This window comes from Physeter macrocephalus, chromosome 12 (genome assembly GCF_002837175.3).
Source record: "Physeter macrocephalus isolate SW-GA chromosome 12, ASM283717v5, whole genome shotgun sequence".
NCBI classification, from domain to species: Eukaryota; Metazoa; Chordata; class Mammalia; order Artiodactyla; family Physeteridae; genus Physeter; species Physeter macrocephalus.
In genome coordinates, this window is record NC_041225.1 from 54,087,417 (window position 1) to 54,102,666 (window position 15,250).

At 42.4% G+C, this 15,250-nt stretch overlaps 1 protein-coding gene across 1 annotated transcript in view; it reads left to right on the top strand.

Annotated features, from left to right (window-relative positions):
* VIT (vitrin) overlaps positions 1-15,250 on the top strand; it is a 125,222-nt gene that overhangs the window by 58,120 nt on the left and 51,852 nt on the right. The window contains exons 4-6 of the mRNA XM_028497146.2: positions 3,714-3,870; positions 11,440-11,573; positions 14,364-14,441. Of these exons, the coding sequence (XP_028352947.1) occupies positions 3,714-3,870; positions 11,440-11,573; positions 14,364-14,441 (369 nt within the window). The remainder of the gene's footprint in view (positions 1-3,713; positions 3,871-11,439; positions 11,574-14,363; positions 14,442-15,250) is intronic.

The following is a 15,250-nucleotide window of genomic DNA, read 5'->3' on the forward strand; positions in this document are numbered from 1 at the left end:
ATCATCAAAAAGTCTACAAACAATAAATGCTGGAGAGGGTGTGGAGAAAAGGGAACCCCCTTGCACTGTTGGTGGGAATGTAAACTGATACAGCCAGAATGGAGAACAGTATGGAGGTTCCTTAAAAAACTGAAAATGGAACTACCATACTACCCAGCAATGCCACTACTGGGCATATACCCTGAGAAAACCATAATTCAAAAAGAGTCATGTACCCAGGACATAGAAGCAACCTAAGTGTCCACTGACAGATGAATGGATAAAGAAGATGTGGCATATATATACAATGGAATATTACTCAGCCATAAAAAGAAATGAAATTGAGTTATTTGTAGTGAGGTGGATGGACCTAGAGTCTGTCATACAGAGTAAGTCAGAAAGAGCAAAACAAATACTGTATGCTAACACATATATATAGCAGCATGTAAAAAAAAAATGGTTCTGAAGAAACTAAGGGCAGAATAGGAATAAAGACACAGATGTAGAGAGTGGACTTGTGGACACGGGGAGGGGGAAGGGTAAGCTGGGACGAAGTGAGAGAGTGGCATGGACATATATACACTACCAAATGTAAAATCAATAGCTTGTGGGAAACAGCCACATAGCACAGGGAGATCAGCTCAGTGCTTTGTGACCACCTAGAGGGGTGGGATAGGGAGGGCGGGAGGGAGACGCAAGAGGGAGGAGATACGGGGATACATGTATACGCTGATTTATTTGTTATAAAGCAGAAACTAACACACCATTGTGGAGCAATTATACTCCAATAAAGATTAAAAAAAAAAAAAAAGAAAATGAACCTATACGACAGAAGAGAAAGAGAGAGAAGAGGAAGACCTAAGCCGTAAGATGGAATAGTTCAAATGTATTCAGAGGAAATGCAAAGATAAATCATTTCATTTCAGCTTTAAGTGGATGGATGGAAGATTCCTGGAAGGTTATAAGAAAACAGACTACTTCACAAATAACTGAGAAAATACTGTAAAAGAATAAATCGTGGTTTCCATATACTCAAAGAAGAGCAGCCAAAAAAGATGCAAATGACGGCTTCTAGCCAGCTGGATTAAGACGTTACACTTTCCAATGATTTTGGCAATTACTCTGAAATTGTAATTAGCTCACTCTCTCCAGCTGAATTTTCTGTACAAACTGAACAAATATTTGACCTTTAGCCAACTTTGTCATTGTACCCTGTTCTTCCAAAGTGCATGAGCATATGTGCTTGATATCATTTTACAGCCCCCCACCCCGTGGGATGAGCTAATTCACCAAGTTTTCTAATCCAGCTGGCTGCAGATAAAGCAGCAGATCTTATTTAAGGGCTTGCCCAGGCCTTTGTAAAAACAAGAGAAAGCAAAAAGAAAAACAAAAAACAAATTCCCCCTACAGGAAGGGGCGGGGTGGGGCAGTGGGTGGGAATTGATTAGCCGGAAGCAAAATATTCCCATGTGACACTTTTCCCCTTATTTTTTTAAACCAGCTATTTCATGGAAAATTCTACCACATCTGCACCTGTCTTGCAATAGTTTGATCATTGTATGACACTCATGCAATAAGCTTCTAGATAGAGCCCAGTTTACAACTCCAGGAGAGTTGGGTTGGCCTACCAGGAGATCCAAACCCTCAGGGTGACAAAGTCACATCCAAATTGAATCCCAGGTCACAGAGCTCGTCACTTCCTATTTCTTGGAACTAAGAGCTGAGAAGGAATGCTTCCATTTTCTTTACATCTAAGGGAGGAGATGCATTCGGGAGTGGGGCAGTGATCTGTGGAAGGGAGGAGAGCTGAAAGCATTTAGTTACACCCAGTGATCCAACAACTAACTAATTTAAGGAGAGACTACACAGGCATCTTCAGTCCCCAAATTGGCATTTTAGAACAATAATCCAAGACTCAAAATAGTCAATGCAGCCTTGAGTATCAGGGTTTAAAAGAATGAAAGATAAAAAGAAAACTTTGGAGAGGAAGCAGCCTGTGGTGGGAAGAACGAAACCACAAAACCATTTTAAGCGCAGCACTTCCCTCCTTAATGTGGACCACAAATTGTTTTAGCCTGTGATCACACTCAGCCCCCGGGCTCCCAGGAGAAGGACTTCCATGCTGGCCCAGCCCTGCGTGGCCAAGATTGTCTGGGAGGGGCGTTTAGGAAAAGAGCAGGAGTTCTAACTTTAGTTCTCTCTCCAGTCTGAATGAAATGCAACTCTGCTCCATTCAGATACATAAGGGTTAAAAAAAAAAAAAAGTGCATTTTGGATACAGCTGGAAGCTATTAACAACTCTGAGAACATCTCAGTAACCCAGTTAGAGGATGGGTGGCCTGGCGGAGATCCTGAATCCATGTTTGTAATCACAGACTCTTACCACTGGGCGGGGCTTGCTTTCTACCTCCCACCCAGTGGAGACATCCCCTCTTCAACTGTTCAGTCCCTGCTTGCATACTTCCAGCCCCTTCCTTCAAGGGCAACTTCATTTACTAGAAAGTTCTTTTTGGCAAAAAAATGCCTCTGCAGAAAATCTCCCCCTTAGTTCTAGCTCAGTCCTCTGATGTCATAGCACATGACAGTCCTACTCATGAAGACAGCTATATTTGCCTCCAAATGCTCGCCTTCTTATGGACCAACACCCCATCTCTGCCAGGCAGCCCTCCCATCTGGTAGTTTCCAGATCCCTCCTGAGCCTGCTTACTCTGAATAGTGCTTATGTTTCAGAGTCCCTTCTAGAGAATCTATTCCTAGCTCCCAGGCATCAATATAGGATCCTCTAGGAGACCTTTTCATTCAGGAGTTTTTGAGGGGAATTTTTTTCAGGGAAGATGCAGCCACACCCCTTTTTAGGTACTGCCACTAGAGCATCTACACTGTCTCATCCCTAAGCAAGCTTCGGGCTCCAGCAGCCTTGCCTAGTGAATACTGCTGGCCTGTCAGTGGCATCACCAAGCCGGAGAGGAGGGAAGACAGAATGAATGAGCTTCCCCTGGATGCCTAGCAGGGCAGTCCCCAGCTTTCCACCGAGTGTGGAGGCAGATGAGGAAAAGATCACTCCCATCTTGACCCTGGAGCTAGGACCCAGCCTCTAGGACCGAGACAAAAGATCACTTTCATTATCTATCTCCCCTGTCCAAAAACCTTCCATCGAGTCCCACCTGCCGCACAGAACACAAGCGCTCAAGCCTCCTTCACCCGGCCCAGCCCTGCCCATCCCCATGCTCCCCGCAGTCTCCAGCCCGGGGCCTCTGCAGCCCACCTTGTCCTGGCTGGTCCCGACGCAAGGCCCATGCTCTCTCGCTTGCCCTTTCCGATACCTTTCTTCCTCCTGCGAGGTTTTCTGAGAGTTTCCTTTTTTCCTGGGCTAGCTCCAGAGCATCTGAAAAACCAGTATTCTGTAATTGTGGACTCAGGCTGACATTTCTGACCATTGGAGGCAGGTCTTTTCCCAGCGTTCTCTTCTTCAATTAATTAATTGTTCGAATAAGCACAGGAATGAGCCTCTTGTTCTTTGCTCTCAGCAGGTGAAGTGCAGTGGATGGTGATTTGCTCTTTTGGTCTGAGCAATGTGCTAATTACCTCTTTGCTTTCATTATACGGAGGGGATCCAGGGTCAGCCCAGGCTCTGGCTTTTAGAGATTAAGTAAATGAACAGTTATGACCTAACATCACCCCATATATAAGCTGATACCGCAAGGTGTAATCTTGACCTCATTTTGCATTCCCAGCTGTGCCTCAGATCAACTGTGATGTGAGAGCTGGAAAGATAATCAATCCCGAGTTCATTGTGAAATGTCCAGCAGGGTGCCAAGACCCCAGGTACCACGTTTATGGCACTGACGTCTATGCATCCTACTCCAGCGTGTGTGGCGCTGCGGTTCACAGGTGGGTAGCGCTGAGCTTCTTAAGCACGAGCAGTCAGGGTGTGGGCAGGGAGCCCCCGATGCAGGGTTGCCTGATTAGCAAGCAAGAACAAACAAACTTAATGGAGCATCCTGTATTTTATCTGGCAGCCCTATCCCATGGGATGACCCAGAATCTGTGCATGGTCCTGGATCTCCTTTCAGATCTCTCTGGAAAGGAGGACTGACTTCTCTTTACACCTTAATGGGTGGGGGTGGGAGGGAGAATCCTACTCTTTTGTGTTCGTAACGAGGAAACCAAAGTTCTTGATGATGTAAAGCATTTTTATTTTTACCTGTATGTGCTGAGCAAGGAGATAATAGGGACATGACTAAGGAAGGCCCAGAAGTTTAGAGAAGAAATGTCACAGCTCCAGTTGATGATCTGGAGACAAATAGGAACAGGAAAAGTGAGAAGGAGGGTGACAGGGGGTCCTGTCTGGTCAGCTGTTGATGGGGGATCCGGGAAGGAGGACAGGAAGCATGACATGCTTTGGACCATGTCACTGACTAAATGACGAAAGGCAATAGCGACCTTCACAGAATCCTCACACCTCTTTTGCTTAGGCTTGGAGCCAAACCCCAGGGAAATGCATGTTTACTTAATATCCTTCATGATGGGTATGTGTCAAGCACTCCACCCGTGTTATCTAATTCGGCCCTCACCATTCCCCTGTGCGGTATCTACCACCGTTGTCGACCTCTTAAAGGTGAAGAGAGGTCGAATAGCCTTTCTAAAACCACACCGTTAAAAAGTATCCGAGTGGGGATTGGAACCCAAGTCCAGCCCCCCACTTCTGTTCACCAGCCAGCACTACTTTGAGATGTGGCTCAAAGTCAGTGGTTGGCTGCTGGACACTGATAAAGTTTCTCAATTACTCAGGCTTCCGGTATCTTTTTCCTTTTCTTTCCTTGCATGCCAGTCACTTGATTGTTCAGTTGTATCTCCGCCAGAGAGAGGGGAGACATAAAATTCATTCCTTTTCAAGGTGTCTAGTCAGTAGCCTCTCTGAAATTTGGGGAAGAAGTAAAAAAAAAAAAAAAAATCTATGCCTAAAATAAGATTTAAGACTTACTAATAGACTTTGTCAGCCATACTCTTTTCCCCATCAGCCAAAGAGATGAACAGCCATCTGGTTTTTCAATGGGAGTGGGAATACAAAAGCTCTACTAAGGATATATAGAGGAACATTAAAGAACAAAACACCAAATGCTGTTCCTTATCTCCAAACTGTGGAATAAAAATATTTTGTTTTCACTCTGAAATCAATTTTGTGCACCAAGTCGATATGCAGATCTACACGTGAACATGTGCGTGCCTCCACACAATCACTTGTACGCATATGCATGCCTCCCACAGGTGCTAGAACACACGTGCGTGCTCACACACACCCTGACACACACATGTGCAGGCCAATACAGCTCCGCCGACACCATTAGCACACTCCAGTCTGTGTCCGTGTAGACACTGACATATGTTACAGAGGCCGAGCCCGTCTTAAGGCTGCCTGTATTTTTCCACCTGTGGTCTGAGATGGTTGGCACTTGCTTCGTCTGGCATTTGCTGGCTCTCTCTTGCCTTTCCTTGGTCCTCTGAGGTACAGAGCCACACAAGTTAATGTGAGCTCACCAAGATGTCATCATAATGACAGTAACCCCTTACACTGAGATCCTCTCCTTCTGGCATCATCTCAGCCCTATGAGGCTGCTGTTAGCATCCCCAGGTGTTAGAAAAGGGAGGGAGGCATAGGGAAGTTAATTAAGTTGCTACTTAGTTGCACATCCAGGACTAGAACTTGTGTCCCCTGACTTCCAGCCCTGAACCCATGTGATACATTTACAGAATAACCAAGAGGACGTGAGGACGTGATGAGGTTGTAGCACTTTGGGGCCGTCAGAGTTGGGAGAGGTTATATGATGAACGGACACACCTCTAGAGAGAAAATAAGCAGGGCATTGACAAGTACCAGGACTCAGCAATCCCAACATTTGGGTTGGACCATAGGAACTATCTGGCAAGAATAGAGATGAGGGTAGAGGGACAGAGGAGAAGAGTTTGACTGTTTCAAGAAACAAGATTCGCTGCTGGAGCAACAGAATGCCTTGTAGCTTCCTGGACCAGTGACTGATACTGTAGGAAACTGTTTGGAAAGAAGGAATCACTATCCATGAGGAGGATGTATAGAGGTCTTAAGGGAAAACAGATAGGAATTTTGGATAATACCAGTTCCGTTTTTCACAGACAGAAGGAGTCTGTTTTTAGAAGGCAGGATTTAAGACAGAAAATAGAGTGGAAAATGTGTGAAGGACCTCCCATCACTGTCCTGCCAGAGTCCCCCTGCAGTCAGAACTGGGAAACTGGAGAGAGCACACTTTGGTTTAGAAATTCAGATTTAGCTTAAAGGATTTAAATTTCATACAAAGTATGACAATCAGATGCCTTGTTATGAGTGATCCCCTTGATTCTTTTTTTTTTTTTTTTTTTTTTTTTTTTTTAACGTGGGTAAGACTTGTCTACGAGTTCTGGGTATTAATTGTTTCCCAGTGATACTGATTGCAAATATATCTTTCCAGTTGTGGTATATTTTTCCTCCTTGATTTTTTTTTTTTTAAGATGTTAGGGGTAGGAGTTTATTAATTAATTTATTTATTTTTGCTGTGTTGGGTCTTCGTTTCTGTGCGAGGGCTTTCTCTAGTTGTGGCAAGCGGGGGCCACTCTTCATCGCGGTGTGCGGGCCTCTCACTATCGCGGCCTCTCCCGTTGCGGAGCACAGGCTCCGGACGCGCAGGCTCAGTAGTTGTGGCTCGCGGGCCTAGTTGCTCCGCGTCATGTTGGATCCTCCCAGACCAGGGCTCGAACCCGTGTCCCCTGCATTAGCAGGTGGATTCTCAACCACTGTGCCACCAGGGAAGACCGATCCCCTTGATTCTTTCAAATCAAAGGGATAATGAACATATTTGAGGCATCGTATTTTGGCTCAGTCTTATCCTGAACTAATTTCTGTGTTTAAAGTGGGACCAAGGCCTGGAGAGAGGGGAGAGTTCTCTGAGATGGGACAACGAAGAGGCCATCTCCATGCAGAGCATGGATTTCTGACCATACGCCCACCTTGAGAATGGCAGCCATTCAAAACCTGGCCTCGTTGTGGGCAGTCCCTTTTCTCCGAGCCACGAAGCTGACACTCAGATTATGCCGGTGCCCTGGTACCAGGGTCAGGGAGGAGGTGAACCTCAAAGCCATGTTCAGCATCATGCAGGGTGTCTGAGGAATGCAAAGGAGTGGAACTGGTTTTGTTCTTTGAGAGAACATATATGAAGTGCCTCCACCTCAATGAGGGTACACATGAGGTCGCATCTATATAAATTCTCCAAACTACCATGGCTCTGAGCCCCCAACTGCTTCATAAGTACAACCACAGCCTTTCAGGCTCTCTCCCTCCTCTGGTATCTCCTGTGGTAAACAAGCATCCGGTGCATTCCTCCCCTTGGATTTCTGTCGCCTCCTGGAGTTGATAGACCACTGACTGCCCCAGGATCTCCCCTCCTCTAGGACAATGTCTGGGAACGTGCACGGCCTCCAGTGAAGTCCACTCACAAGATAAGACATCACTCTCTTCTGCAACAGGAAAATCTCATGAGAAGACAAGAGTTCTGTTTCCGTGCCTTTCCCAAAGTCTGGGTTTTGGGTCTTATAGAACTGTCACAAGGGATCTCAGCCTCCCCGTCCAGCCTGAGAACCCCCCGGGCCCACCCCATTTCCTTTAAACAGGCTGAGCAAAGGGAAGCTCAGCCCCTCTTTCCACCCTGAGTGGCAGCTACAGCGCTTCTGACTTTTAAACAAGAATGAGTGCACGAACATTTCCTCAATACAATGGAATATAAATCCAGTGGCAGAATAATTTCTCCAGGGGGGGAATAAAAAGATAAGAGCTATTTCTGTTCCCCCACTTATCAGTTAGGGACCATGGGATAATCAGGGTAATTTTTTAAAAAATAATCTGAATTTTCAGCCTGTGCCAGTGGTGTGGTGGTAAAGGTTCACCAACCAGCCCTCCTAAATGGAGGGCTGGGGCGTGCTGATTTACCAACATCTGCAGTATAAACACTCCCACTGTGGCTGATTTCAAACTACCATTGTGAAATCAACCAGCACAATCCTGAAGCCTAATAACTGGCTTTCCCAAGCCAGCATGAGTGGTGTCCGCACACCGACCAGGCCTTCTAATGCAGAAGCAAGAACACTGTCTTCCCATAAGAAAATTCCTAATCTAGTTGGGAGACAAAGTTAACTCAAGGAATTTTTAGGAAGTAGCACAAGACCAAATAAAATCAGAGTCTCCATGGAAAGACAAGATTCGAAGGCATTGTTAGGAAGGGGCATAGCAAAGTCATGGAGAAGGAGGTGTTGGAGAGAAGACACAGGTTCTCCAGAGCAAAGAACAACATGAACAGAGCCACAGGAGTGGGAATCAAGTGGGCCGTCAGGAGAGAAGAGGCCGGCCTGGCTGCAGCTGGGAGAAGTGAGGGGCCCTGACTGAGAGCTGCCTGGAGAGGGGCAGACAGGGTTGCAAAGACATGATGGAGGGATGAGGACTTGGTGTTGGGACATGCCCATGGCTTTTGAACCCTGAGAGGCAACTGTGACCAAGTGGGGCAAACCCAGGATTCCAGGTCATTTAGACCTGGGTTCAAACCCCTACCTTGCAATTTAGAAGTTACAAAATCTGGAGTGAGTCCCTCGACCTGTCGAAGCCTGTCTCTGTGAAGTGGGAATAACAGCATTCCCCCTGTTCCACAGCCAGTAGGTTTGCTAGGAGAACTCAGTGAGATCCATTAGTGGGGATGATTCTAAAGCAATTAAGGGCTTTACATGTCAAGTATTATTATCACTTTCTTTCCAAGTTGTTGGGAAGTTGAGTGTTGAAAGTTGTTGACTCACCATGAAGGTGGGAGGGCAGGAAATGGCAATGCTCATTCCTGTAGGGAAGGAAGGGTGTTGATGGGAACAGATCTAAGGACATTTTTAGCTCCCCTGTGCTGTAAATTACAGATACCCAAGGGAGCCGTGTTAGGCTCTGGGGCAAGGAAGTGACATACTGGAGCCCCTGCTTCAATGGAGGCAAAGAGGTAGATATGTCAGTTACTATCACATCAGGATCTAAAACCTTCAGAATCCTGGAAATTAAAGAAACAATTTCCAGCCTTTGGGGACTCTTTTAAATGAGTTTAATTTAGCTACACACCTTCATTCCCTAGCCCAAAATAAAAGGAATAATTTGCTTTTAAAAATATACCACCTTTTGAAATAGTTGGAGTCGTTCTGTGATGTCACAAAACCAAATTGGAAGTCGTCAGGAAACAGGTTTTACTTCAGGAAGAACTAGTAGGAATTAAGAAACCAAAGAAAAGAAATTTGAGGTATGGTCAGGTCCTGTAATAAGAAAGAGAAGGACATCGAACATGGGAAGTCAGATGCCAGGCCACATGATGGAAGCATCATTCTTGGGGGTTGGCACAAGTAGGTCAAGGTGAAGGTTTTCTTACTCTCCCTGCTTTCCTATCTCTAAATAAAGATGGTGGCTGAATATCTCTGATGAACATAGATGCAAAAATACTCAACAAAATACTAGCAAACCAAATCCAACAATACATTAAAAGGATCATCCACCATGATCAGGTGGGATTTATCCCAGCGATGCAAGGATTCTTCATTATCTGTAAATCAATCAGTGTGATACACCACATTAACATACTGAAGAAAAAAACCATATGATCATCTCAATAGATGCATAAAAAGCTTTTGACAAAATTCAGCACCCATTTATGATAAAAATTCTCCAGAAAGTGGGCAGAGAGGAAACTTACCTCAACATAATAAAGGCCATATATGACAAACCCACAGCTAATATCATTCTCAATGGTGAAAAGCTGAAGGCATTCCCTCTAAGATCAGGAACAAGACAAGGATGTTCACTCTCACCAGTTTTATTCAACATAGTTCTGGAAGTCCTAGCCACGGCAATCAGAGAAGAAAAAGAAATGAAAGGAATCCAAGTTGGAAAGGAAGAAGTAAAATTGTCACTGTTTGCAGATAACATGATACTATACATAGAAAATCCTAAAGATGCTACCAGAAAACTACTAGAGCTCATCAATGAATTTGGTAAAATTGTAGGATACAAAATTAATACACAGAAATCTCTTGCTTTCCTATACACTAATCAGGAAAGATCAGAAAGAGAAATCAAGGAAACAATCCCATTTATCATGGCATCAAAAAGAATACCTAGGAATAAACCTACCTAAGGAGGCAAAAGGCCTGTACTCTGAAAACTATAAGACACTGATGAAAGAAATCGAAAATGACATGAATAGATGGGAAGATTTACCATGTTCTTGGATTGGAAGAATCAATATTGTCAAAATGACTAGACCACCAAGACAATCTACAGATTCAATGCAATCCCTATCAAATCACCAATGGCATTTTTCACAGAACTAGAACAAAAATTTTTTAAATTTGTATGGAAACACAAAAGACCCCAAATCAATCTTGAGAAAGAGAATGTTCATTGCAGCACTATTTACAATAGCCAAAACATGGAAGCAACCTAAATGTCTATCAACAGAGGGGTGGATAAAGAAGATGTGGTACACGTATACAATGGAATATTACACCGCCATAAAAAAGAATGAAATAATGCCATTTGCAGCAATATGGATGGACCTAGAGATTATCATACTAAGTGAACTAAGTCAGACAAAGACAAATATCATACGATATCACCCATATGTGGAATCAAATTTTTTTAAAATGATATAAATGAACTTATTTATAAAACAGAAACAGACTCACAGATTTTGAAAAATTACAAAAACTGCAGACAACAGTTTTTAAAAATTATATATCAATGTTTTAAAATAATACCATATAGATAAAGAAGATGTGGTACATATATAAAATGGAATATTACTCAGCCATAGAAAAGAACTAAACAATGCCATTTGCAGCCACATGGATGGGCCTAGAGAATATCATACTAAGTGGAGTAAGTCAGAGAAAGACAAATATCATGATATCACTCATCTGTGGAATCTAATTTTAAAATGATAGAAATGAACTTATTTATAAAACAGAAACAGACTCACAGATTTTGAAAGCAAACTTATGGTTACCAAAGGGAAGAGAGATAAATTAAGAGCTTGGAATTAACATATACACACTACTATATATAAATTAGATAACCAACAAGGACCCACTGTATACCACAGGGAACTCTACTCAATATTCTGTAATAACCTATATAGGGAAAGAATCTGAAAAAGAATGAATATATATATATATATATGTGTGTAACTGAATCACTATGCTGTACACCTGAAACTAACGCAACACTGTAAATAAACTATACTCCAATAAATTTTTTTAAATGTATAACATGTAGAACAAGAAAAAAAATAAAGATCGTGGCTGGTTTCAAAGTCTGTTATATGTCAAACAATATTTTTCTGTCCTTTCTTCAAAAAAAAATTTTTTTTTTCCTCTTCACAGTGGTGTGCTCGATAATTCAGGAGGGAAAATACTTGTTCGGAAAGTTGCTGGACAGTCTGGCTATAAAGGGAGTTACTCCAATGGTGTCCAGTCGTTATCCCTTCCACGATGGAGAGAATCCTTTGTCGTCTCAGGTATGCTCACACCCTGGAGAAATGCTACCCTACAACTGGCACTTTGGTTAAGTGACCTCACGGGATGAAATGTGCTCTTTTCAGTGTGCCATTAGTTTTAGTTTATGGCCCACCTCATTTCATAAAAATCTGAAGCATTAGTTCTTCTGATAGTTAAGATCATGAAACAATGAATTATAATTACAGTGATAAATCACTACAAAGTCTGGAAATATTAAAAGGCTCCAATTACTCATTTTAAACACACAGCAGCTATCAGTAAGTCCAATCAAACTTTTAATTAAGTGAATTACATTTAATAACTGGATTTTTGAACTACTCCTTTAGTTATGCCAAATGTGCCTCATATCTGGAAGCTTATTCCTTGAGAATTCTGGTAAATGGATAGATAGGGACAGGTTTTTAGAACACTGAGCTACAATTTTATTTGAGATTTCTTTTTTTAAATTAATTGTTTCACTGTTTAGTCCATTCTCACTATCTGGCTCCACAGGATTTTATAGATAATCATTTTCACTCTTTTTTTTTTTCCCTCTTCCAAAGAGGTAATATCAATGAACTCATGGCTGTGTTATTTCACAGTAAAAAGATAACCAAGGTCTTTGTACTATCATCATGACCTGCCTGCTCCCCTCTTTTTATTTTTGTGAATTTCCCCAACCTAACTTTTTATTTTGAAAACTTTTAAATTTACAGAAAAAATAAAAGAATAGTACAATGAATACCATATTCTCTTCACCTAGATTCACCAATTGTTAACATTTTGCTATACTTGCTTTATCTATCTATCTATTTATATTTCATTTGAACTGTGCGAAAATAAGCTGCAGGCATGATGACACTTTATCCCTTAATACTTCAGCACACGTATGGTAAGAGCTAAAACATTTTCCTAAATAACCACAGTACCACATCTAAAAAATTAACACTGATACAATAATATTAATAAATAAGAAATAATAAGAAAAATTTCTTATTCAGTTGTATCCAACTATCCCCCAAATATTCTTCACAGTCATTTCTTCTTCTTTTTTTGGGGGGGGGATCTACAATCCAATCAAAAATCATCCATTGTATTTAGTTGTCATGTCTATTTAGTCTCCTTTAATCTAGAACTGTCTACCACCACATTTCCTTTTTTGGTCATAAGTAGTGATGACATTTTTGAAGTCCCAGCCAGTCTTCTAGTACTATGTCCCACAGTCTGGACCACAAACAGGTCCAGCTATTTCCTCATGGTTGGATTCAGGTTAAATATTTTGTCAAGGATACTACATAGGTGGTATCATAGCATATCCATTGTGTAGTATCACAAATGGCCATATCAGGAGACATATAATATCATTTTGTCCATTTGTCACTGATGCTAAACTTGATTACTTGGATACTTTACCGTATCTCTTCATGGTAAACATACTTTGTAATTAATAGCAACCTGTAGAGTGATACTTCAAAACAGCATGAATATCTTGTTCCCTCCAAAATTTCACCCAATGATTTTAACATCTATCGATGATCCTTGCTGTAGCAAGAATTACATCAGAAATTGCAAAATTATATTTGTTCTAATTCTGTCATTTCTTCCACATTTATTAGCTAGTGTTATTACACAAGGAAGAGGGCTTTCCCGCCTCTCTCCACAACTATTTTTTCAAGTACCACTATGGACTCACAGATTGTTTTTTTCAAGTACAATGTGTACTTGTGCCAGGAGGACCTTTGGCGAAATCGGGCACTAGATTGTGTTCCACCTCCCATTTGACACTCCTCACCTCTCCTCCCCTAGCCCATCCTATAAAAATATTCCCTCAGGTTGAGAGTTTAAAATGCTTTCATTATCAGGTGTAAATATTGCAAAACAGGTGAGACCCCTCCCCAGGGCATTTAAATTTTAACAGAGATCTAAGCACTAAGATAATTTCTCTGTTATTCTTATTGAGCATCTACTACATCCCAGACACTGCTCCAGGCCCTGGGGATTTAATAGCCACCAAGTGAGACAAATTACCTGCCTCAGGGGGGCTTCTACATTCTAGTGACACTTTCCATTTCGTGTGGAGTGAAGCTCCTTGGTGGAATTTCAAGCCGCACTCCCTGGCAGAGGAGGACTGCAGCCTTCTCAGGCATGTTCAGTCACACCAGGCTTGCGGCTTGCCTCCCCAGCCCTGATCGTTTTTCTTCTTTATGCCTCCGTGGTTTCCCTGATAAACATTAGCATTCCTTCTCCTCGCCTGGTATCTAAACTTTCACTCCCTGGGTGGACAACAAATGGTCATTTTCAAGGCCACTCTCTATTTACCTACTTTCAAGTTTCTCTAGTGCCGTGGAATTCAAATGGGTCCCACGGGGTCTGTGGAAGTGAGAGGTTGCTGTTCACGTATAGCCAGCCGATGGCCAGAGCTCTCAGCAACCAAGAAGAGAATGTGGGGAGGGTTTTTCCATTCATCTACTGACCTGATTCAACATTCAGAAAGTCCTGTGTATGAAAACTTCACTTCCAGTTCACATCTTCATGGGCAAAATAAGGGTTGCTCATGTTAATTCCGATGGAGGTTTTATTGCCTCCTTTCTAATATTAATAAAACATAGGTGATACAGTAAAACAGAATGCCACTTGACTTTCTCATTGTAATCAACAATTCAGCAAGGGAGAGGGGTGTGGAGACTGACTGATTTCATTGAACTCAAACAAATCAGCAGGAGGGAGTCAACTTAACAGAATGCAACCATCTAAAACCTCTAGCTCTAGAAATAAATCATTGTGGTTTTTTCCTTTTTTTTTTTTTGCAGAAGGTAAACCCCAAAAGGGTGTAACCTACCCATCATCTCTTACATATTCATCATCTAAAAGCCCAGCTGCCAAAGCAGGCAAGTGTCCACGTGTGATTTCATTTAAATCTTCTGATTTTGTAAACAGGCAATATTGTGTTTTAGGAGATAGGATAAAAATTAGCAACTTAACCGGTCAAGCTCCGCTGACTCCAGTGATATTTTAACAGATGCCAGGAACATGGGCACAGAAATCAATGTGCTGAAGAGTGAGGCTTTATTTTTTGTTTTGCAATTCTGAGATTATCTCTGAGTTTGTGTCATTTTCATTCAGAATGACTGTTGCTCTGAATTTTACTGTATAGTTACTTTAGAAGATGATATGACATTCTGTGTGGAAATGTTCCCTGGCAGCTGAAAGGGAAAAGACTGTCTCTACTTACGTATGAAATGGAGGGAAGCAAAGAGGATGATGTGGCTTATGTGATAGCAGAAAGCAGCTCATCTCAACAACCCAAGCCAAAAATACAGTCTGTGAGGTTGTACCGACCCAGCTTCCTGTGAATCACCAAGGGGGTACAGTAAAACTCAGGCCAGGAAAATACCTTTTTCTAGGTTTCTGTGTGAAAGCAAGAACTATACTATGCATTATTGTCTTTTCTGGGGGAAGGTATGCTTTGATTTCTCACACAAAGAGAAGCTGTGAGTTGTTTTATGGTGGGATTTAACATTACTTCCAGAAAGTTGAAGAGCTAGCTGATTTTGTTCATGTACTTAAGGTGAATATGGTTTAAGAATAGGCAATAAAAGCTACCATTGGGCTTCCCTGGTGGCGCAGCGGTTGCGCGTCCGCCTGCCGATGCAGGGGAACCGGGTTCGCGCCCCGGTCTGGGAGGATCCCACGTGCC